At 47.6% G+C, this 27,727-nt stretch overlaps 1 protein-coding gene across 3 annotated transcripts in view; it reads left to right on the forward strand.

Moving 5' to 3' along the window:
• The window catches only part of LOC142587466 (uncharacterized), a 55,654-nt gene that overhangs the window by 21,494 nt on the left and 6,433 nt on the right, over window positions 1–27,727 (forward strand). For all 3 annotated transcript variants that reach the window (XM_075698510.1, XM_075698509.1, XM_075698508.1), the window contains exons 2-4: window positions 14,477–14,619; window positions 14,709–14,791; window positions 24,879–24,965. In XM_075698510.1, coding sequence (XP_075554625.1) covers window positions 14,565–14,619; window positions 14,709–14,791; window positions 24,879–24,965 — 225 coding nt within the window. In that variant the 5' untranslated portion in view covers window positions 14,477–14,564. The remainder of the gene's footprint in view (window positions 1–14,476; window positions 14,620–14,708; window positions 14,792–24,878; window positions 24,966–27,727) is intronic.

Consider the following 27,727-nt stretch of genomic DNA (forward strand, 5'->3'; position numbering starts at 1 on the left):
CTAAAGCAGTGATTGTGGTCAGGGTGATATCTTTAGACAGAACTTTCTTAGCGAGCCCGAAATTCACCACAGGGAAGTACGTGCGATTGTCTCTGACCCTCAGTATTGTATGCGGGACAGTAACGCTGTGGGTGAGCACGATGGCAGTTATGGGAGCGGAGATGTAATCACCAAGGGGAACTGGCGTAACAGGCGACATTTCGATGTATTTCAGGACCTGTGGTGGGAACGTGAACTAAATCAGTCGGTCTTAAGAGAATTTCGTGTGGTGTTGGAGGAACGTCCAGTAGAGGAAGTCTAGGCCTAGGATGAGGTCATGGGGGCATTGGTCAAGTACAGTGAAAAGGACGACAGCACGGCGGCCGGAAATGATCTCACGTGCAGTACACATTCTGACCACGGTTACCGTCCTGCCGTCGGCGATTCGTACGAACCGAATAACGGCAGGGCTAAAAATTTTCTTTAAAAGGCGGCGTAAGCGCCTGGTCATAATTGATATGTGTGCTCCGGTATCTAGGAGGGCTGTGACGGATGTGCCATCAACTTGGACATCAAGAAGGCAGTCTTGTAAAGCGCGTCAATGGAGGATTTTGCAGCGAATCCGACATTGCAGCACCACCTCGAGATGTCGCATTGCGTAGTATTCCTGCTGCAACGGTCATGGGTAGGTCGGCGACGGCGAGCGGTGAAGCTGGGACGAACGTGGCTGGCGACGTTGAGGCGACGGCGAGCGAGCTTAGCGGCGAGTCGAGATAGTAGCGTCGGAAGCGTCGTAGAAGCGACGGGGTGAGGAACTTCGCTGAGAACTTCAATTCCGGAAGGTGTTTTGAGGACGGGACGGCCAACATCTCCGGCAGTGATGAGAAACGTGACCGATTCGGCCGCAGCAGAAACATATCGGGCTGTCGTGAGGTGTACGCCAGTCCGAGGGATTCCTGGTAGTGTAGCGATAATGGACAATGTCAGATGGACTGCGATAGGAGCGAGGCATAGGAGCAGGGCGGGTGTCAGGGTGACTCAAGGAACAGGCGCTGGGTAGACCCATACTAACGATTTCCTGGCGAACCACGGAGTGGATCAGCGACTCAGCAGTGTTGTTCGAAGACATCTGTTGAGGCGAGGCAGGAAACGCCGCTTCAAGTTCGCGGCATATATTTCGGGTTAACTTTTCGCTTGGTGGTGGCGAAATAAATTGTTCGGTGGGGTCGGTACAGGAAGAGGTCGCTGCAGTATTTGGAAGCTGTGTATACAGTGACTCTTCGCCAGCTCGAAACGGCGGCATTCCTTCATGATGGCGTCGACAGCCGATAAGTTTCTGAAGACGGGACGGTTGAATGCGTCGTCCGCGGTGCCTTTGGTAATGTGTCCAACCTTGTTCGCCTCTGGCATGGACGTGTCGATCTTATAACAGAGGGCTAGGACGTCCTGAGTGTAGGAGACATACGACTCGGTAGCAGTTTGGGAACGCGTAGCGAGTTGTTGCTTGGCGGCTAGTTGTCGACCGGTCGGATTGCCAAAAACGTCGGACAGCTTTTTTTTTAACAAGTCCCAGCTGGTTAGCTCTTGTTCGTGGGTGTAAAACTACGTTCGCAGTGTTCCGTCGAGTTTGAACAAGACATTGGCCGGTGTTATGGCCGGATCCCACCTGCTCAACTTGCTGACGCGCTCATGTCTTCAAACATTCTTCTACGTGAAAACCATCGAGGCCGGCGCACTTGCCGGGGTTATGCGGCTGAGGTAGAGCAACGTACTGGGTATGCGTAGTCGGCATTGCACCTGCAGATGCCGTGCCTTCCACTGGAAGCATGGTCCTAGGCTGGGTGATACGGCCGCTGCGGAGCTCCATGGCGAAGACACGTACCGAGCACCTCTAGGAACATGTCACGGCTATAAAACTTTTTACACGGTGTATTTACAAGGTGTATATAAACAGCAGCCGAGAATCCCGAGAGGCTGTCGCAACTTCGTCGTCTTCACCGTCGACGACCTTTTTCTCTTTTTCTACCGTAACAATATTATTCTTTCAATTCTACAGCCGTTTTCCCCTCAATAATGAAGGCTGTACGTGCATTACCGCAACATCGAATAAGCAGCATACAAGGTATCTCTACTGTCGACGAGTGTCAATCCTTCCGGCTTTTCTAAGTGTTGAGAGATAGTATTGTTTACAAGAATTTCTGCTTTTTGCCACAAGCGCAATATTATAAGAAAGTAACAGTATGTAATCGAGAAAATAGATCAAGTAAGCCTGCTTCGTTCGATGTGGGGCAGATGAGGCGCTGGCAATGGCTGGGGCTGAATTCACGGCACGCAGCATTCGGTATGCACCTCTGTACCTACACAGGAGCTTTTACGACAGCCCAACGTGACGGCACGGGGACCAATGCAGTAATAGAGATCTGGGCAAAATGCGCTCATCGCTGTGTTCTCGAACATACAAACACTTTTGGTTCTCTTGGGAAGTCACGAGGCGAGCGGGGGCAATTGCGCGCGTTCGGGCGGCCCTGGTGATCGCCTCAAGTGCATGTTCGCTGGCCTCTGCTGCAGCAGATGGAAGGGATGTGTCCAATGGCAATGTTGGCTCTCGGCCGAACAGCGTAAACAACGGGGGGAATAACAGGCAGTGTCGTGGTGCGAGGAAATATATGCAAATGTCACATAGGGTACTTCAAGGTCAGTATGGTCAGACGAGACATGCTTTGCAAGCATGTCTGTCTGCGTTCGATTCAGGCGCCCCGTGAGACCATTAGTTTATGGAAGGTAAAACGTAGTCAGCTTGGGCGTCGTCGAGCAGAAGTGCAAGATGTCGGTGATTTTATTTGGAAGGGATTTCCGCCCACGGACAGTAAGCAATTTGCGAGGAGCTTCATGTTGTAAAATGACGTCGTGTAAAAAAATCAGCGACATGTGTGGGGCAGTTTGTTGGAAGCGCCCTGGTGCTTGCGTAGCGCGTGGCACAATCTGTCACCACAGCGACCCCTTTGTTGCCAAACGTTGACAGAGGCAAACGGCCAAGTAAGTCCAAGCGAACGCGAAAGAAGGGCTCCGACGGGATGCCGAGTGGTTGAAAGCACCCGACTTGGAGCGTCATTGCTGTTTTTTGGCGCTGGCATTTTTCACACACCACAACGTATTTTCCGAGGGAGCGGGCAAAGCCTGGCCAAAAGAAGCATAAGCGAATCCAGGCGTAAGTGAAGCAGACACAGAGGTGACCGCCGTTTGATAAGTCGTGAAGTTCACGGAAAACATGTGACCAGAAGTACTTAGGAATGCCGAGGAATAGGGCAGGACCATCGAGAGAAACATTGTGGCGGTACGATACACCATCCCAGAGGTGAAACAAGTGAAGGGGTGAATCCTAAAATGACGACTCGAAGCGATCAACGATGGCGCTCAAAGTGGAATCACGGCGTTGCTCGTCGGAAACGTAGAGCATTTGCGAAACGGGAAAAAAAACTATGATTCCATATCGGTGTCAGAGACTACGGATGGCTCATCCAATCAATATCGTGACAAACAATCTGCGTCTTGATGTGGGCTGCACGACCTGTACACAACTATATAGGAATGTTATTGTAGCCGCTGAGTCTACCGACCAAGCCGGCCGGTAGTATCCTTGAGTGACGAAATGCAGTAGAGCATGTTATGGCGCGTCATTACACATAAGTACGTGCCATACAAATAGAGGTGGACTTTGGAAGCCGCCCAGACGAGAGCCAGGCATTAACGCTCTATACTCTAATAGTTGCGGTCCGCTGCTGTGAGCAGGCGGCTAGCGTACGCAATAACCTCTGTTCCTCCTTGGCGATTGGCTATGTCGGCTCCGACACCATGCCCCCGCCATCGGTACGGACCTCTCAGGAATATGAAAGGTGCAAGTGAGCCAGTAGAGGTGGCGTGGTGTGATTGATGGTCAGGTGGGCAAAAGGGGCAACTTGAGCAGGACCCCACATAAACGGCCCATCCTTATTCAGAGGAATAGTAAGTGGTCGGGCAATCGCTGCCAAATCTTTCACGAATTTCCGAAAGCAGGAGCATAGTCGTACAAAACTTCGGACTTCTCTGACATCCTGAGGTAAAGGAAAAGACGTGGAACCACCAATTTTCTCTGCGTCTGCTTGAATAGCGGAAGCGTCGACGAGGTGGCCCAGCACTGTAATCTTCCGATGACCAAGGCGATACTTCGATCAATTTATTTTGAGCTCAGCCTTGCGCAAGACTTGAAGAATAACTGATAAGCGCTCAAGGTATCTCTCAAAAGTTGCCTGTGGCAGATAGAACGATTCCAGTTTATGAGTTGGTGTACTCCAAAAGGTGAACTTTCGCAAAATGTCGATGTTCATAATCGAATAATTACCAAAATTCAATACTAAATTTTTTAACTAATTACCTTATGGGTCATACAGCAATTTACAAATTCTGGCCGTGGAGTTCGCAAGGCGGATCCACTTGCAATGACGACACCACTTTCGAGATATTGGTTTCCAAACTTTGCAGAGAAATGCGTTGGCATTCCACTTACGTTTGTGCTTGAATGCATTAAACGACGTTTTCTTAAGAAACTAACTGAAGCTGTAATGCGTTTCTCCACAAAGTTCTGGAAGTAATGTCTCGAAAGCGATGTCACCCTTAGAATTACTTCTAAGTAGAGCCCCCTCCCGAGCTCCATCGCTAGAATTTGTAAATTACCATATGGGCTATAAGATAATTAGCTAAAAATTTATTTATTCAATTTCTTTATTACGCCGAATACGCATTTCAATTTTTAGGGAAAGTAATGTCCGCCTTCTAGAGCAGACCAGCTCGTGAACTAGAATTGTGCTATCTGCCACAGGACACTTATAAAAAAAATTAAGTACTCGCTGAAACAACCGGCAATTCTATGCATTCCTAAGCTTGAGATAGCGCGATCGAGGCCCGGCCACGGCGATAGCATTTCGCTGTGGGCGAAATGCTAAGTGCTCATTCGTGTTCTGCATTCGTTATAGACATTCGTGGTGAACATTCGTGTATTCATTTCGCGACGTATTGAGGCAATGAACTTGAGGCAAAAATTACCGCACCGACTGGCAGTGGGCCAGTGCCATCAGCGCCTTCACAAAGGGAGGGGCAGTATGGGTGCGCTGGCATGGTGAACAGCAACGGAGCTAGTTGTGGAAAAAGAGAACGACGAACGAGATTGCTTATGACGATAGTTTTTGCTCGCGCACATGAAAATTTCACGAAACATTAGCAATAAAGAGCTTCGCTGTAAAACAAATGCAGCGCTCGTCATTTCAGCCGACAGCTTGAGACTCGAGAGAAGTAGGTCTTCGTCGGGGCGCTCGTGCACAGCATCCGAAAGAAACACGTAATAGGCGTGTAGCAATATTGGACAGGCGATGCAATCTGTCCAGGTCATAGCGGAACTGGTTGTAACGCTTCTTTGCCTAAACACACAAAACGTTGTGGTACCGTCACCGTCATTCCAGTGCCGTCATACATTCTCGTCGTCGGCATCTCACTGTAGTTGTCACACACAATCGCACGCCTTAAATATACAAAGTGGTTCATCTGTCAACGCTTCGCAAAGCTCTAACGAAGTTTTACAGCGAGATACCGCGCAACATGCTTCGCGTAAGATCGATTCCCACAGTGCGTACGATCTGCATATTGTTTTCTTATATTTTTAAGGACTTCATAAATATGCAAAGCTGCACTCACAGATCTTTGTTATAGCTGACGGGTGATCTTCACAAAAAAACTTTCACATTGCATTTTAGAGCACATAGTTATGTAGAATCATTTGGGCACGTATTTATCCTAAATAACAGTGCACGTTCGCAATGCATCAAAAGAATATGTTAAAGACACGAGATGTTAGTAATGGTAAAGCGTTCTTAACATTAGTGACGTTTTCTAAACAGTATATCGATGCCAACCAAGTCAAAATGAAGGAAAATAATGCTGCAAGAAACGTTTCTTCAGAAAATTCACTTTAATGAATATCTTTTGAAGCAACAAACTCATTATTTTCAGCAGTTCATGCACTACTCGCCAATTCCTGAATAAATGAACAGCTTGCTCGTAGTGCTTGACAGGTACTAGCGTCAGAGTTTCCTCTGTTATAGTTCATATTAATTTCTATGTGCCTGACTTGCTACAACACTTGCGGTACCACTTCTGACGTAATCAGAATTGTTTTTTATGTAGCTGTGAAGGCTTTGGGTATAGGTTTTAACGCGACAGAGTGAAGGGCCGCGCGTCGCAGTGAATGCGACGTCGGCGTCTAGCGTCCGGCGTTTTAGAAAAAGTTAATTTCAACAAAAAACGATAAAGACACTGAGTCACAATGGCGGCACAAATCTACCAGGTCGATAACATATACAAAGTAATAAGCATTGTGTACATGGCACGTTTTGACAGAAGTGTACGAGTCCACACTCACTAACATATAGCCATACAGACCTACGGAAACGCACAGTTACACATAAACTAATTGTCACATTACACAAAATGATGTTCAATATGTACAGTGTACACAATGGTTATGCACAATGATGAGGTGACTTTACGTAGATTTGTAACGATGATAGGAGATGTGTATATACAAAGACGTGCATTCATGCGATAGCACAGAGAAATCACGGGTACCTACATACATGTACATTCAGTGGATACTTTTGGTGGCCTGGGTTCAAGAACTAGCCTGGACGAAAATTAAGCCATACGCGTCGCTCAGCCACTGACAGGAAATGGAATGACCACTGCCGAAGGAACTCCTCTTCCCGAAGAAAGAACATCTCCTCTGAAAGAAATGACAGTAGCTCAAAGTAGAGCCGCTCCAAAAGTGGTAACAGAGCGCGATGACGATGTCCCACGTCAACTGCCTCCCACCTGTTAAACCACAGACAAAAGGCCCCCGCAGCAAATAAATGTCGCACGAAGCTGTCACGTGAACAGCTACCAGATGTAATAAACCGGTTAACTCCAAGGCCACTAAAACCAGCATTCTAGGCCCTTCAATACACCCTAGCAATGACGCATGGCAGCTGCATATGCCTGTTGTATTCTTGAAGGGGGCAAACTGAACACAGCGAAGATGGGACTAAGCCCCACCGCTCTAGTCTGTCCCGCGTTGGGAGCACTTGCCACCCTAGACGCCACATGAAGTCGCGTAGGTGGCCAGGCAGAAATGACACCATTATCGCACCCCATGGCACACTATTGGAGCGTGCGCGGCGCGCTGGGGGAACTATAGGAAGCTGTAAGGCTGACATTGTGTCCACAACGCAGTTTTCGAGAACGTCTACATTAGGACATACCTGTTGTACGTGGAGATGAAATGCCACGGCCGAAGAGTAAAATGCAGGAGCGTTCAATACTTGTGGTTCACGATTTAAGTGTACGCCTGATAGCATGTAACGAATTTTTGTACCAAAGAAATAGCAGGCGTGTTTACACGCGGGACACTAATAACGTTGCAGTAGGCGGACCAAAGACGCAGACAAAGCAGCCGGAAGCGCACACACACGGTTGGCAACGCGGACCCATCGCGAGAGCCTGGTTGCCGAAACGCCGCCGGACAGACCAGTTCTGTACTGCCTGACCAGGAGGAACTCAGAAGGGACTCCAATGACCTAGTAGCCCGTAATGGTAGCTGTACAACGTGACAAACCTACCAAACACGGCAGCAAAACACCGACTGTGTTAAGTACCTTCTTTCTAATAAAGAGAAATCATACTCTTGAACATCCTGAATAATTCGCATTACAACTTCAAGAATTGAGAGCCACGCAGAGTCTGATATGCCATCATGGGTGTAATCAAGGCCTAAAATACGTAGAGAATCGTTCATTTGAAGATGGAAAAGGGGGCTTAGGCGCATGTGTGGGGAACTAATGAACAAATAACGACCTTTCTAAAAACTTACCGCAGCACCTGAAATATTTCCCCACTCAGTGAAAATTCGAAGGCTTTTGGATAAACTTTCTTCATTCCTGAGATACAATGTGATGTCATCGGCGAAAGTTGTCACCTTCCCAACACTGCTACCAGGCAATGGGAGACCGCACGAGTAGAGGTCTATGAGCACCGTCATATTGTCACGCGTAACAAACAAGAGTCTATCTATCTGCCAGGGACCGGGATTAATGAAGGCATAAGGCTTCCCAAGGGTTCAGTGACAACTGTGAAGATATTGTAGTCAACATTGGGAAGCGTGATTGGCCTCAATTCTTCCGGATGAACTGATGATGGATCGTGCTTAGGTATGAGTACCATGCGGCCGTCGCGAAAACTATCCGGGAAATCAAAGTTCTCAAAGCAGCGTCTGATAACACATATGAAAGTGGCAACAATATCTTCCCAGAACGTTAAATAAAACTAAATGGGTGACCCGCCCAGCCGCTTTATGGACGTTAATTCTGCCTTGACCTCACCAGCTGATCGTCCTGCACACAGATGGTCAGCTATCTCAGGTGGAACCTGAGGCCGCCCATTAAGCACCGTACGCGATCCTTGAGAACCAGGATCTATTTGCATCGTCATACGCGCCAAGGCAACGTAACAGGAAGTACTCTTGGGACCGCCGAACCGAATTCATTCGGCTGTATAAAAAAGCGAGTTTCTTGCAAAGCGCGGAACTTCAGGATGTGCACAAGGACTACGTCTGCATCGCAAAGCAGAAAATGACATAGGCGACGCTGCGATGACCCGTTGCTAGCTCAGGCTGCCATGACCGCATCAGCGGAGTCAGTTGATTGACCCGAAGGGCAATCGTGGCATTATCCGCCAGTTCTGACAAACGTCGTCTAAGTGAAGGTCCTCCAACTGAACAATGCAGACGCCACTGCACCTTCAGCGCATTTCATGACTCTGGGTCAGATCAAGAAAGAGAGGCGAGCGAGAATCTTTATCAACAAGAGCGCAAGGAGCGATCTCATGTAGAACGCAGTTGTCCAGACGCCAATGTTTTTCTGATGTAGAAGCCGGGAAGCAAATTTCAAGTATAACTGGTCTGCGGTGGGAAACGCAAACAGGAGATGAAGGTTAAGTTATCACATCAGAACGGGTGACATACTGAGCAAAATTGTTTGGCACACAGGCACGGTCTAACATGCTTGACAACGAGCCGGGCCCCCACGTCCAGACGGATGAAGAACCATAAAAAAGTCGATATGCATCCAGCTACGGAAAGTGCTGCATCAGGCTACCCAACTCTCACGCGTTCCAATCATGGCGACCTCAGCACGGGCCTCGCAAACTGCTCGCGTGTCGAAAGCACAATTTAAATTCCCAACAAGCACCGCGTGACGACCGTTCAGCAAACACGCGTCCAGGTCATGAAAAAAATTATTGGACTTAGTGGCCTGCACATGTCCATACATGCACAAAATCCGTGATCTAAATGAAGATAGTACGAAATTAAATGCCAATATCCGCCATGGTCCATCATGAACAACGTGACGATCTCGCAAGAGAGCTCCATTGAAAATAATAATACCGGCTCCTCTAGAGCGTGATGTAGCGAAAGAGAAAAAACGGACTAGGTTGAAAGTGCGTTTCCAGCAAGAACAAGTCCAACGGAGAAAACAGAGTTGTTGCAAACACGAAATGTCACAATTTCTGGCGCGGGCCACGCTGATAATTTCGGCTTGTTTTATAGGACTTCGGAACTCCTGTGCATTTAATGAAAAAGTATTCAGGCTGTCAGCCATATCTATATATATGTCATTAAACGGACCTGGTCATGCCGTTCAAGTCGGCGCCGTAGGAACAAGTGCTGGGGTTATGAGCTACACAAGTCACAAAGCACACGTCCACCCTGCCAAGGAAGGTCGAGGTTTCTCTGGTCGCTGTAACTTGGCGCGGCGATCCGAGGTGTCGTCCGAGCCAGCGGCTGACGCGTTGGCGCGCTTTACGTTTTTTGGGACCGTAATCTCTACGTCCAATCCATCAATACTTGGCGAGAGTACAACGCTACTGTCAACTCAGAAGCTGGAATTGAAGTTGAAGTTTGAAGTTTATTGAATACATAGTGCAGGTAGAAAAATATTGATATTTAGTACAGAAAAAGGTCCCATAGTGTAAACACTGTAGGGGGACCTTTTATAAAGTTAAAAAACATCTATACTACTTAACAGCAAAAAAAGCAGCGAGTTATGCAAATACAAATGCAAATACATAATACAGCAAAAGAATAATACAATGAAAAATATGAAACAATAGGGATAAGGCTTAAGCTGAAGTAGGAAATGAAGCAAAGAGTATTAAAAACCACAGAGTTGAAGATCTGTTTTAAAATACATATTGAGTTAACGGTACTATAGGTTAAACATGAAATTGCGAATCTGATGTTTGAATGACCATATAGAAAAGCACACCTAATGTTAAAAAGCAAAGAATTCCAAAGTTTGCTTAAAAGAAATGCCACTCTTTGTGAACCATAGTAAGTTCGTACCTTAGTGAATATGAAATTGTAATTGCAGGAAGAGCACGTAATATTTGAATTAGCTGTCGGATAAGAACACATTTGAGAAGGTTATTGTCCTTAACTGCTTGGTAAGCAAATGTGCAGACGTTAAATTTGATTAGATTGTCAATATTCAATATGTGCAGTTCCCGGTACAGATCAGCAACATGTCAACGTCGGTTGCTCCAGGTGAGAATGCGAATGGCTTGATTCTGTACATGTTCGAGGGAAGAAAGCTCGCAATGATATCTTTGACGCCAGAAATTAAGCAATACAATATTTTACATGACTGTGAATAAATGCACAATATAAGGTGACCAATGTAGTCAAGTCAAAGTAACATCTACCATTTAGTAATACCCTAATACCATAGGAAGTTTTCCGCTGTAGCTCCTTAATATGCAAATATGCAACAAACAGCTTGCAAATATAATATGAAGGCTGTTTTCTCATGACGATCTTGGTAGCCGTTGGGTTGGGGGATCAATGTTATCGCCGCCAACAACTTCGGTAGCCGGACGCCCATTCGGACGCCACGGCGCCGTGGTTATTGCAGAAGAGCCACCAATCAGACGCGGCGTGGTAAGTGACCTAACTGAGGCGGTGAAGCCAAAGCATATTTCGCGGCTGTACCAAGCATAGAAGTCACAGGGTCAGAGGTTTTAGCCATATTTAAAACCACAGTGCGATCAAGAGGGCTGATAGTAGCAGTCGAAGTGGAGGCGCTATCCGCTACAGCATGCGCGTCCTTCGCTGCTTGGGAGGCCAGTGAACATGGCGTGTTGCGATCAGCCACGTCATCAATAGCACAGTCTTCTTTTTCAGTCGAGGAGGCCAGCGAACATGGCGTGTTGTGGCTGCTCGATCTGCGGGCTCTTTCTATTTGCCAACGCTGGTTGATGCGGTGTCGAGGCAATTTCTTTCCTTGCAGCGTCACGCCCAGCTGGCGCCGGCGGTAAGGGGGGAAAGGCTCTAGCAGCAGCGACTAAGTATGAACGCCGCACAGGGCACACGGCCGTAGGGCGACCATCCCCGCAACGGCGACAACGACGGTCACAACCTTCGTGCTGCCACTGGCACCAGTGCGAACGAAGCGGCGAAAACAGAGCGCCGCGCGGACTCTGTGCCCGTCGCAGATGGCTTTCAAGATAAAGCAGTTCGGCCGCCTGGGCCGGCTGGAGTAGAACGCCGCCCGCCGCCCGCCACCCGCCACCACCCCCCACAACGGAAGGCGGCGTGCTTCCTACCCGCTTTCCACTAAGGCCTGCGCGAAATTGAGCCGTGAACTGCCGGCTTGCCCTCACTCGCGCACACAGCCTACGGCGCGTGAAGACACTTTATAAGGCGCTTATGACTTTATAAGGACTGCGACACCGATGGCAGAAATGCGCCTGGAGGTTCCATTTAATGGCTATCGCAATAAAACCTTATGTGGTTATAGAGTTTCCTCTCTGGTACTTGCAAAACCTAACCAAGTTTATACAAGGTGTGATAATAGCTATCAAAGGCGGCTACACGAATGCACGTTTTGCGTGATTTTTAGAAAACGTCAAACATTGGAAAGCTCAGAACAAAGACCATCTTCGTATCTGAATACTTAATTTAACACTTGTTTGTTTAATTATACCCGTACCTTAAATTGCGGATAAGGGTATTTTAACGAAAAACATGCGCGTAGGGAAAGTCGCGTGCGCCGTTTTCCAGCCATGACGTCGGGTATTTTTGGAAAGGTGGTTGGTAAGATTATCTCTTCGGCGGCAAGTATATGCCTCTCGCCACGTTTCCTGCCACATCTCTTCGAACAGATCGCGAACCAGGCGCATTTTTCTGTTTGTGTAGCAGCTCCTATGGGATCGTTTATTTGGATTGCACAGCTGCTCTTAGTCAGAGCTGCGATTTCCTGCGATCGACTTTGAAGGTGTGATGCCCAAAGGAACAAACGCGAAAACAAGACATCATGGTGAGCCTTGCCCATAAATACTGGTTCCAAGAAAGGAAACACAACTTTGCACGGATGGTCTTAGTCGCAGTTGCAATCTAGAGCAATTGGCCTTGAAGGTGAGGTGCACGAAAAAAGGAAAGCGGAGAGAAGACGCTATGGTGACCCCTGGCCTGAAATTTTGTTTGCAGCAGCTCTGATGCGAACGCTACACGTTCGGAGCAGTTTATTGCTATCTTGTAGTGCACTGCGGGGTTGCTTACATCATGGGGCTGTTTTTCGTCACCCTCTCTGTTGGCTCTATTAAGGGAACATAATCGGCAGGGGCTGTGCCATGGTAATAGGCTCTAGGTCTATAAGGAGATTTTGGATCGAAACGAACCATGAAAAAGAAAAGAGAAGCACCGATTGCGATAACAAATTATGAGATAGCTCTACGAAGTAACGATAGCAGTTTTAGGGGCCTTAAAGACTTGCAAACATTCGCTTACTGACTAAATTAACAATGACAAACTGTGTCAGCGCTACTGAACGAGGACGCAGGAAGAAGCACACAGAGACAGCGCTGTCTTTCTGTGTCTGCTTCATTCTACCTCCATACATCCCTTCCTACGTCCCGTCATTCTACGTCCCAACGTGCTTTAACTAAATTAACGAGCACGGTGTCACGCGCACACAGGCAAACATGAACACATCTCGCTCGATGAGCGGGGAAACGCGCTGTCAAAATGCTGGAGTGAGGAATCCCTGCAGCAGCGAGCGAATTGACCTTTGTGCTTCTTTCGCGCCAACGAGAACAAAACGTTGAAACCCGAGCGGATACGAAGCTACCGGAACTACTCGCACTCTGCAAATCTTGCACATCGCTTTGAAGATGAGGCCCGCGCGGGCGCGCACTTTCGCCACGTCGCAAGTTCCTTTCAAAACACACAAGAGCCGGCAACGTGTCCCTGCGGCGTCCGCCGAAGGCATCTACTACGGCGTCCGCTATTCGCATGCGCAACGCCGTAGTGGACTCCCCGGTTGTCTCCACTCTGTGCGAGGCGGCGGGCAAGGAGGACATCGACGCACGCTAGCAGTCGCCGGAGAAGAACGCCCCTCTTCCCTTGCCTGACCACCTTGACACGTGGGAGCCAGAAGAGGACACGCTTCCGGCCCGCGTTTCTCTGTCGCGCACGCGAGATTGAACCGCGTTCACCAGCTCACCCACACGCGCTTTCACTCGGACATACAGCATACGGCGCGTGGCAACGGGTTTGTCGCCCTTGGACTTTATTCGGAACAAATGAATTTTGAGGACGGCACTGGTTTTGAAGTATTATTTTCGAATGTGAGGGACCGAATAAATGGGCGTTCCGGTTGCTTTCGTGCTTCAACGCAGAAAATAGTGTTTTGTTCAAAAATTCAGTGGAACAGTGCATTTTTACCGCCAGCATCATGGCGCACGTCTCAAAACTGGCGTGGTTAGAATTCATAAATTGCCATGTGTGCCGTAATCAACGAAGGAAATATTTAGTGAATTTCTGGTGATTAGTTGAATATGTAGAATAAGTAATGTTAACCTGTCTGAATAATCGTGCTCAAGGACTAGAAATATTTTCTTTGCAGGAGTGTCGTTTCACAAATTCGGTAACACTAAAAAATGATCACCCTGTATAATACTAAGCACTCGCCTGAAAAAATAGGGCCTGTGTGCCAACGCCAAAGGTGGCCCAGTGTCGCTGCTTTTGAAATAATATGTATTTAGTACACAATGCAATCACTTTCTGTTTTAATAACGGCCTCTGGACAGATATTGAATATAGTGGCATTACATTTTGTCGCAAACTTGTAGATGCATAGCGCCAAACGGCTGCAAGTAATGTGATATCTGTACTTATCTACGATATTTCGGCATTTACCTGTCCCCTATACTTGTCAAGTTAATTTGTGCTCTTCTATTGGGTTAGCTTGCGCCAGCAAACGTACATACTTACTGTAATGTGTGTTTCCTACTTAGGTTAATTACATATTTGAAAAATGCATTCAGTGATTTGCTTAATATAGTAGCGGTACATGGATCTCTGCGATCGGTTTTCCCGCAGTTTTGGAACACAACAGAGCCAATATGGACGGTTATTACAGCGGAAACTGCACAATCTGACCTTTCTTGTCTGGTAGACGTCAAGGAAAATGACACTGGAAGTTACACATATTTTCGAAGATCTCACTACATCTCAAGCACAAAGTGAGTCTTTCACACATGGATATCAGGCGTCTTATGCAGTGTCTGTTCATTTCAGTTTTTCCTTACAATATCCCATTATTATTTTCTAGAGAGAGCAAGACTGTCGAGTTCAAGGGGTATGTTTCTCCAGGAAATAACTTTGATCGAACAGCCATGCTACTTTATTATACAAGTAAGACACCACAACTTCACTATAGTGCCGTTTATGCTGTTCTAGCGAGTATTGTGGCGCAAAAACAAAGCATTTAAGGTCAGCGCTAAGGGGAACGCTTAGGCTAAAACAAAATTAAAAGATTATTTTAAAATAATCTACTTATTTCTGAGGGACCATTATGATCTTGAAGCCTGTGTAAGATTTTCATTTATTTTACACCTTCGTAACCTCGACAAGCTCTATTTCCCTTAGGTCTCCGAATAAAAGTTCCCACTAAAATACCGAATTTTCTGTACCAGTGCTAAAAAAATTTTTTTTCGTTCTCGCATTAGTTCCGAATAAGGCATAAAAAATGAACAGCACATAGAATATCTCCTCAGTTATTGCATTTCGGTGGTTCTTTGCCTAGGAGGAATTTGTGTGAGCGGTATGTGTTAAAAAAAATTATGGGTTTTTACGTACCAAAACCACTTTCTGATTATGAGGCACGCCGTAGTAGAGGACTCCGGAAATTTTGACAACCTGGTGTTCTTCAACGTGCACCTATACGTAAGTACACGGGTGTTTTCGCATTTCGCCCCGAACGAAATGCGCCCGCCCTGGCCGGGATTCGATCCCGCGACCTCGTGCGCAGCAGCCCAACCCCATAGCCACTGAGCAACCACGGCGGGTGCCAGGTATGTGTGCCCGAAAGTCAGCACCAACGTAGTTCTATGAAACTGAGTAACGCAAGCTATCGGGATAGTTGTAGAATATCTTGCGCGAAAGCGCGAAACGTTAGACAGTGAGGCAAGAACACACATGCGTTGCTGTCCTTGGTGAAATCGCATGTAAACAGCGCAAGGAGACACGTACAAGACGAAGGAGGGACACGAGAAGGCGCTGAATATCGACGAACTTTTTTTTTGTCGTGCGCAAATATAGGGGCCGGAGAGCATCACTATCAGACAAAAAATAATAAGCAGAAAGACTGACGTATTAAGTAAGGCCACTTCTTTAGATGGCTAACATGACCGAAGCCGGGACTACACTTTCATCACCCAATCTGATAATATGACAAGCTTCCGTTATCAATCGTGTGAGAGTACGCTTACCCGAACCATTTCCATAGCCTCTTCTGTCTTAGGACATAACTGGAACAAGCGGCGGTGCGCGGAAAGCGCCACAGTCTTGCCTTGTTCCTTCTTGCCCATGTAGGTTTTACTTTGTGCTATTTATACACAATAAATTTATGCCTACTAGCTCAGCTTTTGATGCTCTTACAGTTATTGACGTGTGTAACATTTCCATTCACCAAGTGTTAGTTTTCGTAGATGAGGTACTTATAATTCTATACCTTCTTAACTGGCCTTGTTTCTTTGGTGTTTTTTTTTTACCGCCACGGTGCTTTAGTGGCTGTGGAGCTCCGCTGGTAAGCACAAGGTCGCGGGTTGAATTCCCGGCAGTGTTGATCACACTCACATGAGAGCAAAATGAAGTAACTCCCACGCATAGTGGATTAGTGCACACAAAGGAATCCCAAGGGTTCAAAATTATTCCCGAGTCCCCGCTACGACGTGCTCCTTAATAGGATCAAAGTTTTGGCATGTGAATTCTCTAAAATTTATGTCAATTTCAATTTCTGCCCAACATTTGAAATACTAAAATTATCAGCATTGCTAGCTGATACGGTGTCAATAAGTTATGCTGGTTCACTTTTGCTTTTGCAGTGCGTGAGAGAAGGAACTCGAAAATAATATATTTAGGGGCCTTATCTTCCCAGGCGCAAAGACTGGATGTCGACCCGCTTTTCCTTTGCAAGTGTGAAAATCAGATTGTTTTGGAACAGATGACCATGGGGCGCTGCGTGTCGTTCCCGTTTATTAATAAGAAACCTTGGTGGAAAGTATTGTGTGCTCAAGAATCGTTGAAAAAAAAGGCGTTTCGACCCCACCACGGCAGCCTTGTTCACAGTGAAGGGGATGAAGTCAAGTTTGGTTATACACACTGCATGATGTTAAAAAAAGCATCGGATATATAACTAGGGAGCAGATTGCCTTAGTTTAGATTGTGCGTCGTCTTGCTCTTAAGGGATACCACGTAAAGCCTTGCCGTGTTGTTCTTTTCTTTTCCAATTATCTTCGCGCTGTTCCAGTCAATGTCATCGCCCGTGGAATCTGCGTGTTCAGCTGATGCGTTTGTTGCCACGTGTTCACTGTTGGTATCATAGTCATGCTGTTTAATAATTTTCTCTGAAATCACCTGTTTCACCGATCCGCACGTGTTTCACCGATCCTCAGCGCAAGAATTCCTGTACACGAAACCCGGGAACTTCTCTTCCGTGAGCTTCTCTTTCAGCATCAAAATTGCGTGTCTGATGTTACGAGTAGAGTCATGTGGTACGTCGACATCGTACTACCGAAAGTTTTCAGACAGGCTTTTGGTTACGCCGGGGACATGTGCTAACGGAATCCTTTTCTACTTTTTTTGTCACTTGTGACGCCGGATGAGTTAAGCGACTTTCGACAGTTTGGATAAACGAACCATGTCACGGCCTGTGGTAGCCAGATCAGCCGTTCGGTCCCTAGGGTTGAGCGGAGGTTTTCTGCACGGCGTACAAGTGAGGCGACCACCGACAACTTATTGCAACAAGACGGGCGCAAGGAACTAAAGTGGAGGTACATGCCGGCGCATGTGCCATTTCTGAATATGCTGAACTACATTCTGTCACCGTTGCCTTTTCCCAGAGTGTCTGGAAGGGGCAAGACCACCGCCATGTTCCTGCTCTGCCCTGATCTGGATGGCCGGTTCTATGCTATTGAGACACAAAAGAAATGCACTCAAATCCCTTTTTTCTAATCACAGAGAAGCAAACATCCATGTTCCTAAAGAACATCCTTGGACGTGGTGTCAAGCTGAAGAGGACGCGAGACTCTAGAAACTCAATTTTCAATTTCGCTGCGGTGACTTAAATCAAAGCACCCATCACCGTTCCATGCACCTGGTTAAAGAGGTTCTACTGGAGCTTCTTTTGGCCCACATAGAATTACAGTAATCTGCTGAGGTCTGGAACGTCGATTACTGTTCTTTCTGGGAGAGTTGTGTCTGATTCGAGTGCATCGGTGCAATGTAACAATGAGGTGTGTTGGCGCGCTCGTGAAAAGCAATTTCAATTCGAAGTACACCAATATTTTGTCTTCATCAAGAACAGTGTCGCCAACTTTTTCAGAGAAGTCGTACGAGTTCTGAACGTGCGTTTCACTTCTGCCGGCCAAAGGGGAGATAGTGCGATGAAAGCATATCGAGAGTTCGTGCAGAGGCGAGCCGGTGAAATCTACGATTTGGCGCATCGGGACGTCTGCACTGTGAATCTTCGGTAACCTATACAGAGTGGGCGTGGATTAAAACAGCACAACTATGATGTCAACAGCAATCACGCGGCCAGAAACGCGCTAGTTGAACACGCAGCGTCCACAGGCCATGGCATCCACAGGGACAGTGCGAAGAAAATTGGAAAAGAAGGACGAGACAGCAAGGCTCTACCTGGAAACCCTTCATATCCAGACGACGGCAGAAACACTCAATCGCAAGTGCGGCAACCTGGCCCCGATATACACCCAATGCTTGCTTCACATCATGCACACGTTACCAACCTTCATTTTACTGCCTTCATTATGAACAACGCCTCCGTAGCGGGACCGAAACATCTTTTACTTTCAACGATTGGTCAATGCTAGGTATTTCCCGCTTTCTCTTTTCCCGACCAGCTGGGTTTCCGTAGAGCCCTGGATGTGACCAGAAACCGCCCACACAGAAGGCATTCGGTTCCGCTGAGTGCCTGAAGGGGCCGCGCTTTTTGCTCGCGCTCTCCGCTGATAATCGCACCACTGGGGGCAGCAGATGTCGCAACATAGCCTATAGTAGAACCCGCCTGAGGTGTGCTGGCCGACTTTCTGGGCGTCGCTTTGAAAGCAGCGGCCATTTCAGCAGCTGACAGCTGCTCGCTGGGGTAAGATGAAAGCCCAGAGCAGCAAAACTTTCCTGGGTACTTGCAGGCGCTACACGCCAAAATCACGAGCCATTTGAACAGTCGACAACTGCTCGTTGCGTTAAGATGAAAGGCCAGAGCAGCAACACTCTACTGGCCGCTTGCAGGTGCTAGACTTGGAAAGCATAGGTCATTTGAGCAGCCAACAGCTGTTCGTAAAGGCAAGATGAAATGCCAGAGCAGCGAAGTTCCACTAGCGGCTTCAAGACGTTACATGCCGCTCTGCCATCCGCCGAGCTACGTTGGCAAAACCTCAACCTGAATACTTTTCATTTTTGCAGCGTGCTCCTGCCAATGTTAGAAATCCAGGGAAAACACGGGGAATGCGGGAGATGGAATTGAAGACGATGAGCAACGCTCCTGCTTTCACCTTGTTCTCGTTTTGCTCATGGCAATGTTAGACTCTCTCATATCTGACTGAATTTTATTTCTTGCATTTGACATTGAACCTTTAGTGTGTTTCTTGAAGATTATTGCGACTGGGTAACACGTGTTATCACAGTTTTCATATGGCTTACTATTGTTCTGAGACTTCGCAGAAGTCAGTTTTTTTTTTGCAGGGCTGCGATCAATACCGTAGCATTTTTTTTATATTGCGGCTTAATAACCTCTCACCTGACAGCCTATGTACACCTCAATTACTTTATCTGGAAGACTGCTGCGCTTGAACGTGATCTCTGTGTGTGCGGTTTTTATCTCGTCAATGACCCTTCGGAAGAAGATTCCCTGAACAACTCTAATTCCTTAGCTTCCGAAATATTTGAGTCTGTTATCTTCATAAACCGTATTTTTTTTTCGTTGAGTTCAAAATCGTTGATAAATGCGTGGTCCACGCGTTGCGTGCCCACGCATTTCCCTCCTTACGAACAAGCATTTTATATTCTTGTTTGAATAAAAGTGTCGCTGGTATATGACAGTACATTTTCAAAAGATAAAGAAAAAAGCTGCGTTGGGCTGAAACATCGCGCACGAAGTTCTTGTCAGAGAAAACCACATTGAGCGGTAAAGCGCAGAACAAAACGATCATACTGCTCAGAAAGCCCCAAGAATAAGTCGAAGGAAGCAAGGTCGTTAGCTGCAGGCGATATTGCAACATGTTTCACTTTGTGCTGCATATGTGAGCTACTTCTTTGTTTGCGACACTTCCAAATTTCCACCAGGTTGCAACTTCAACCAGTGAATTGCATAGACAGTATATTTCCAAAATGTATTGTATGGTTCATGTACGTTTCCGCAGAAATATTAGATCGATGTAGCAACAGTGCGCTATGATCATTCACCAATACTCCCAAAGGTAGAAAACAATCTTACAAGAACTCAGCCTGTAAATACCGCTTGACTTTAATGGAATGAGAACTGACATTTATAAATGTAAGCGCGGCCTGGCAGCTAATGCGAAATCTTCTGGCATTTCTCCTAGAGCACAGGCTTCAATGATGACGTCCCTGTTGACCTTTCACCTGCTCGAAGCGAAGCCACATCACACATTCTTTTTAACGCACGTTGAATTTAGGCGAGATCCACTCCAGCACAGCAAAATGTCAGTAGCACTAATAAATCTAGTGCTCTGCTACTTCTAGTTCAACATAAGACGCCAGCTACTGCGAGTGGCAGTGGAAACCCTATGTTCCGGGAAACCTTCAAAAATTGGTTTAGCTTGGTAGTTGCGTACCAAAAACAAAAGGGCTGCACGGAATAGTGAATTTTGTGTATTGCTGCGGCTCCTGATGCCACATTAATTAGGTGAACACTGCTCTAAAGCCATGAAATGCAGACGTGGTCCCGTTTTCATTGCCAAGTGTTTAAAAGGGCCCTGAATCGCTTTTTATCGAACTGGAGCAAATGGATTTGAAGTTAAAAATACAATATTTCAGAAATATTTTGTCGCAAAAAGTACTTCAGTGCGTTCCGAAGAAGCGTAGTTCTTGGCAATGAACGGTCACGTAATACGCATTTCCATGTGTTCCCGTCCCTTTGTTCAACGCCTTGCACAATGAAGGCTACGGAGGAACGGGGCGTGCTTACAGTGATGCGCGTACTAAACATCACAGTGCCGCGCAGTTGAAATTTCATTCTCTATATTCACGTAGACGCGACTACTTCTAACTTTGGCGTATACGACGCGCGAAACGCAGTGATCGCCGTTGTCCTCAGCTACTCGCAGTACGCTCAGACAGCGGACTTGTCGAGGCACACCGCGGTATCTGCGCTACGTGGCTGACCGCAGCTACACGCAACAGTAGTGTGTATGCGCAACGTTCGCCTTGTGAACCACAGGGCTTCAGTGTGCGCTCGCACTCGTATGCTCCAGCCTTCTCGACGTAGGGAGCGCGGACCAGCTTTGTCCTACACCATCGTGACCGACGGATAGTAGCCACATCCGAATTTGCGCATTTTGAAGCGCTATCACGCTTAGTATTATGGGGACACTTGCCGCACGGCGGCACAGCGGTGCCACAATCATCATGATCCGGGAGTGGCTCATGTCCCCAGGCCACGGGCAGCAAGCTTGCAATGGGGAGCGGCGATAAGGACGATGGGTCTCCGTCGTGCCTCTGGACACTAAGGGTTGTTCTCTGCATGCCTCGCGCACTCTGTGTCGTCTCTGAGATCTTCAGCTGGCCACTGGCTCTGAAGCAACGGTCCTCAGCCCACATTTTGCGCCGTTGATGTGGGACCAGCTGGTGGTCGACGGAGACAGACACTAGGGCTTCTGGTTTGTTGATTGGTGGTTTTGGCATTTCGCCGGAAGCTGTTGTGGTAGCTTTCGTGGTAGTACTCATGGCATCTTGTGGCGCGTTACATTTGTGCTTACATATTTTGCGTCTTGTTTGCCTGTTTAGTCTCATTTTCATGGAGATGCGATCTTGGGGACGCAAAGCAGCCTCGCAAGCTTAATAGCGTCATGGAGCCTCGACCGTGGGGGCGGAGGGGGGAGGGGGGGTGTAGTCGCTGAAGCCGGTGAGCAACAAGACGCAATGGTCTCGTCGCCTGTGAGCCAAATTGCAGCATTGTGCCAGATTTTAACGGCTCAGCTCAAGGACATGACCACCGCTTCACGCATAGGTCATGAGCGCGCACAGCCCGTGGCACTGACGAAGCTGTTGTTGGACGTTCATCGTATAGCGACGGTGACGCCTGGAAATTGGTCACTGATGTTCTGCATGATTTGGCCCTTTACAGGACGGTTTCGATTGTCTCGGAGCTTGACTTGCTCGAACGAGTCTTGCCCGTTGCTCTTCGGGGCACCGCGGCACAGCGGCTGTGCCTGCAGCCTCCGTTCTTGTCCTGAGACGAATTCGTCGCGGCATTCCGAGCAGTGTTCCAGCCGGTAGACTACGTCTACCGCATCCGACACTAGCTCGAAGCCTGAACGCCACACCCAGATGAGAGTCTGCAAGAATGTCTTCGGGCCATGCGGGAACATGTTTGGCGGCGGTGCCACCCTCGCTTCAGGCCCATATCTCTTTGACTATTAATTGTCCTCCCTTGAGGAACATGTGGGCTTCGCCCGAGAAATCAAGGAGACACTATTTTTGAAGCAACGCTATGCTCCGCCACCACCTGCTGACGTTGCTCCCGAGCCAGTCTGTGCCTGGAGGGAGACAACCATTGGGCAGTACTATCCTTCTGTCCCCAACCGCGAACGTCCGTGTGGCGGGAACGGATAGAGAACTCGGTCCTCTTGGCCCCATTTCCGGAAACTCTGAGTGGTGGCGGGGGCCCTGCACGACCAGGAATGCCCGCGACGACTTTCCCTCGCCACCACCCTGTTCCACTTTCTGCATCGGGCAACGAAATCCTCTGAACCCCGAGGGTTCCTATCCTGCCACTTATAGGCCGCAGGCACCGAGAGGGTGCAGGCAAGACGCATACCAGGCTGGCTCATGTTCAATGACGGCCTCGACTCAGCGTGTTTCCACCCAGGGAAGCGGCTGCAGCCCCTGGTATGAACGAGCTCCCAAACACCACCAGAGGCCGAAATAACTGAGGGGCAGCAAGTGTTCATCTTTCTGTTTTCCACATAGAGTGCATTAGCTCTGCTAGCTCTTGTCCTGCACCATGTATGAAGGTACATGTTTCCGACACGGAGACATCCGCACTTCTAGATACTGGTGGCAGCACCTCGCTCATTGCAGATGGCATTTTTCATTTTTGCCAGACGCGTAAATTGCAACTCGCACAATGCAATACGCGCTTGAGACCTGCTAACGGAACATTAATATGGGGCATTAATATTGCATTGCAGCTCGAGCTGCAATGCGTCGCAAGCTGTCTCTCACGAGCAAGACATGTCGACATCGTTTTATTTAATTCCCGGCAGTACCCTTGCTACTGGGTCGTGACTTTATCGCTCGTGAAAACATAGTGTTGGACTTGGCAAACGGCGGCTTCTGAGTTACGTGCACTGGTGATTTGCGTCAGATTGCTCCGGCTTCTGTTTCGGTGCACAGCGTTCATAACTCGGCCACGTTTCTCCTTAACTCTGCTTTGCCGTCTAAGGTACTGGAAACTGTCGAGAAATGCACTTTACATTTTGAAGCGCTATTACGCGAAAATCTGCATGTGAATCTAGCCTGGAGCGGCCAGTGGTGAGCGCGCGCTGGCAAGCGTGGCCGTCGTCTCACCTTGGGTTTCGCGTACTGCGAGGCTAGTTGACTGTTGAAAAGTAGTCTAAATTAGAGCGACCCAACGGTTACGTGACTCATAAGCAGGCGGCATATGTTTATTGCATACACGGCTGGCCGCGGCCGAGCATAATCAGGCAATAGTCGGCTTCATCCTCAGCAACGTAATTCTTATCTAAATGGGACAGCATATTCTCGCGCTTTTCAGCCTGTTTATTAAACTGCGCCAATAAATATTCACAGTAATAATACGAAAAAGCACACTGATCTCCGCACCCTTCTTGGCTGATGCCAAAGATTGGCCAAAAACAGCAGCGCACGGGAATCTGCTATAATACGAAATACAGCTTTCACAAATGAGTGAGGTGCACGCTTCTGTTCAAAAGATAGCGTTTCAGAAAGACGACACTCATTAGTGGGAAATTTGAGTCCAGCTTTAATTTCTCTTCATTTCGCGATATATTAGCTGGCGCGGACAATCTGTCTCGTGCGCCACAATGGAAACGGAGAGAAGCATGGCGCAACTGCCTCGCTGATCGGGTGATCGCGAGAGGCAGCGCGTGGGTGACGTGTGGGCGCGTTTCCCAGTAGCTGACGCAGAAAGACATCCGCTCATGAAGCGCTTTGTTTACATATGCGGTATCGGCAGACGCGCTCGACGCATGCCATCGGTGAACAGACGACGATGCACTACAGTGACGCCATCTCGTAGCGGTCGTCGTAGTATAGTCCGCGTTGCGCGGAACTACAACTTTCTTTTCACGCTTTCGCTATGCCTTCCTCCACCGCTTTATTCCTCGTCCTTTCAATGCTACCGCCGTCTTTCATCTCCCGCTGCGCTCCTCATTCGCTCCTTTAGCATATTGTTGTGCCCGTTCGCTCGGTTGCGCCGAGGGAGGACGCCGGCGCGAAAGTCAGGAACGGGCGTCTAAGAACTGCGATCTAAAAGGTGACTTCGCCTTCCGCTTGCATGCTGCACGCGGCGCGAATGACTGGGAAATTTGGCTGAGATGTTTGCATCAACCTATGCTATCCGCGAAGTATGCTTTTCGCCAAGCCCGAATGGTGGTTCAGGGCTCTTTTAATTTCTCGTCACGATAATAATACAGCGCTGCAAAATATTTTTCCCTCACCTCTGGTCAACCCAAGGAAGCCTTCTACACCAATGGCGTTTTACAGCTAGTTATGCGCCTGAGCATGCTGAGACCTTTAATTACTGATTTTTTCAGTACTGGTGATTTTTAAGAGTAGTGCACTTGTTTGTCGCATTTTTCCGCTCGTGAAGAACTGAAAATCAATTTCTGTCATGCGTGGTATATTCCTGTGTATTGTGCATGCCGTGCTCCAGTGCTTTCTCTTATGCGTCCCGCTGAGAAGAGCCAATTCATGAATAAGCATTGCGAGAAGATTGCGTAGTCATCAATCTGCTCTATTTTGGTCGTTATTCCAGATAACACGCCATATGCCAAGGAGGACTTGCTGTACGAAAGTCCCGATAGCAGCTGTGGTGTCGTTAAGTTCTTCCATCATCCCAAAGGTAGGTATTATGGCAAATTTGTCGCTTTGCTAACACTCTAATTTGTTCTCTTTACTCCATTCCGATCACCTTGTACAGCAATGTAACCGCAATACGATCTTGATGACCCAAAAGTCGCAAGCTTGCGACGAAACTGGCGTAGAGCCGAGACCAGAGGAGTGACGCCTGAGGAGTGTCCAAGGAGTGTAAAGGGTTTTGTCTTAGGAAGAGCGGCAGCAGCGAGGTGTAACTGACGCGTCAGCGAGGCTTTGCAACAAACTCATGTAGTTCTGCGGATAAGTGCTCTCGGTACCGCGAAATAGATGCGTCGGTGACGCCATGTCACTGGGCAAGGGTTTGAACGTAATACCGATTTACAACTAGCTTTCACTATTTACACGGCGATTCTTATATAATTCATATTCTTCTGATTTCGTACAATTAGTGCAAAGATATAAGTGCTTACGCGAAATATAAAGCCACTGCGCCGAGTAGTTTTGGTGTGTGTAGCGCGTTAGAGGTTGCGCACTACCGGCTACGGATTGCGACAGCCGATGACGTTGAATTGTCGCTCGCGATGATCACACCGGGACTTGTGAGCTTTGTGAATTAACTAAATCGGAAGAGCCAACCCTGTGTTGACGCTAAAGCAGATAACGTCGACGTACTCGACGGTAAAAATTAATCGGGTAGTAGGCGTAGATTATAATGCGACGGCCTTATATGCCCCATGAAGCGGAAAATGCGGCGTCTGGCGTCAACATTCGATTGTACCAAAATCCACGTGATCGAGTGATGACGTCATGTTCCCGTCGCTACGCCTCCTGCGGCTCGGACTGTGAATTGCCAGGATCAACAACCACGGCCCACGCCCAGGAAAAATTTACTTTGCCCAATTCCAAAATTGCGTTCACCCACGTTCAAAACCGACCTCGCACACTCACAAAATTAACCTGGTCCACGGCAAAATTAGGGTGGCCCACCACCAAAATTTACTTTGCCCAATTCGAACACAGGGCCAAGTCACGAGTATTGCGCGGAAGAGTCATACTGGTTTCGCATTCAATGCACCTAACGAGTCTAAAGGACCTGTGTAACTTTTATCATTGTATTTCGCACATTCCTCTCGATTTTTCATGTTCATTATTCACTAATTTCTTATCTCATTTGTGTCGTACTTCACACGCAATTACGAAGACATCCTCTCATTTAGCGTCGACACTTGGTTAGTCGTTTCAGCGACCACGTGAGCGATCCCGGAGATGTGCAGTCTACAGTCCAATGTGGATAATTTCTCGATAATATTGTCGTGGATTATGACCCTATCGTTAGTTTTACTTACTCTATGAATAATAATAATATCTTCATGTGGGCACTGTCGAGGCCACCTTGCAGACACGATTGCCTCAAGCGTGCTCTGCTTACTCCAACTGCAATTGCTAATTTCTCGAAAGTATACTGTACGGTGGCTTTGCCCCAGTGGTATGTTCACTGTATGCGGTTCAAGTCCATCGTTTTAACCACTCGGCCACGACTGCGAGAAAACTGTGCGGGGGGGGGGGGGGGCACCCTTTAGAGCAGTATAATACGATGTGGTCAATTTTTGACTGCATTGACGCTAATTACGACCCTACTGGTAATTGCACCTACCCTAATACTAATACCCAAATATTCTCTTACTAAAACTTTCATTGTCATACATATTGTGACTCGCCACGGAACTGTGCAAGCGCTGTTTTTTTAGTGTACGTGTTTGGACATACTGCGTTACCAGTTACGCCATACACATGTGACGTCAGCTAAGACATAGTCTTCAAAAAGCAACATGACGCCACCGTCTTGTCGATAACCGAGATGTCCCGGAACAAGAAAGTCCGTTTCTACGCAGAGGCTGCTTCAGGGCTAGTGTTAATGTAAAGAAACATTAAACTTCATAAGAAAGTGCGCATTAATATACATAGCAAAAAGTTTACGTCACATTAGCATGCGCTAAAGAGGATCAAGCCCAAAGCGAGCGCGCTCACGGCAGGTTCATTACATTACTTAACATTTTCATTCTAATGCGCTGTTGCTTCTTGTTGCTTGTTTACTCCCACCAAAGTAGGTTCGACTGCTTAAACTAACTTTACCTTAATTGTTTTGCCATAATTAGCACCATATCTGCTGGATCCGACTCCCACAGAAGATCGTGGGCTCTGGTGACTTAATCAACTGTACTTTAATTAACAGTACCCATTAAGTATATTCGCCTTAAATAATAGTAGGTGTGGTGGGTTCGAGTGTCGACCTTCACGATAATAATTGTAATCGAACATGGAGATATCACCGGTTCACCCACACCTCCATCTTAGATCGTAGGTTCCATAGCTTAATCAACTTCCCGTTAATCAACACCAAAACTCGACCTTCACGATGTCAACTGAAGTCCAACTTGCACCATATCGCCGGTTCGCCCATATCTCCAAGTGGGTTCGACTCCCACAAAGGTCGACGGTTTGCCTCGCACCGGAAGTCGTGGGTTCGAATGCCTTCATAAACTTCATCTTAATAAGCTGTATCTTAAATCACTTCGCCTTAATTAACACGAAAGGTGTAGGTTCTACTCTTGACATTCACGATGCCAATTGGAATCCAACTTGGAGATATGGCCGGTTTGCCCGTATGCCCAAGGTGCTTCGACTCCCATCAGATGTCGACGATTCGACTACGAATGCCCTAATTAACTCGTACGAGTGCGAGTAGTACGAGTGTCCTAATTAACTGTGTTAATGAGCTGTCCCTCA

The sequence above is a fragment of the Dermacentor variabilis genome, chromosome 7 (assembly GCF_050947875.1).
Source record: "Dermacentor variabilis isolate Ectoservices chromosome 7, ASM5094787v1, whole genome shotgun sequence".
Taxonomy (NCBI): Eukaryota; Metazoa; Arthropoda; class Arachnida; order Ixodida; family Ixodidae; genus Dermacentor; species Dermacentor variabilis.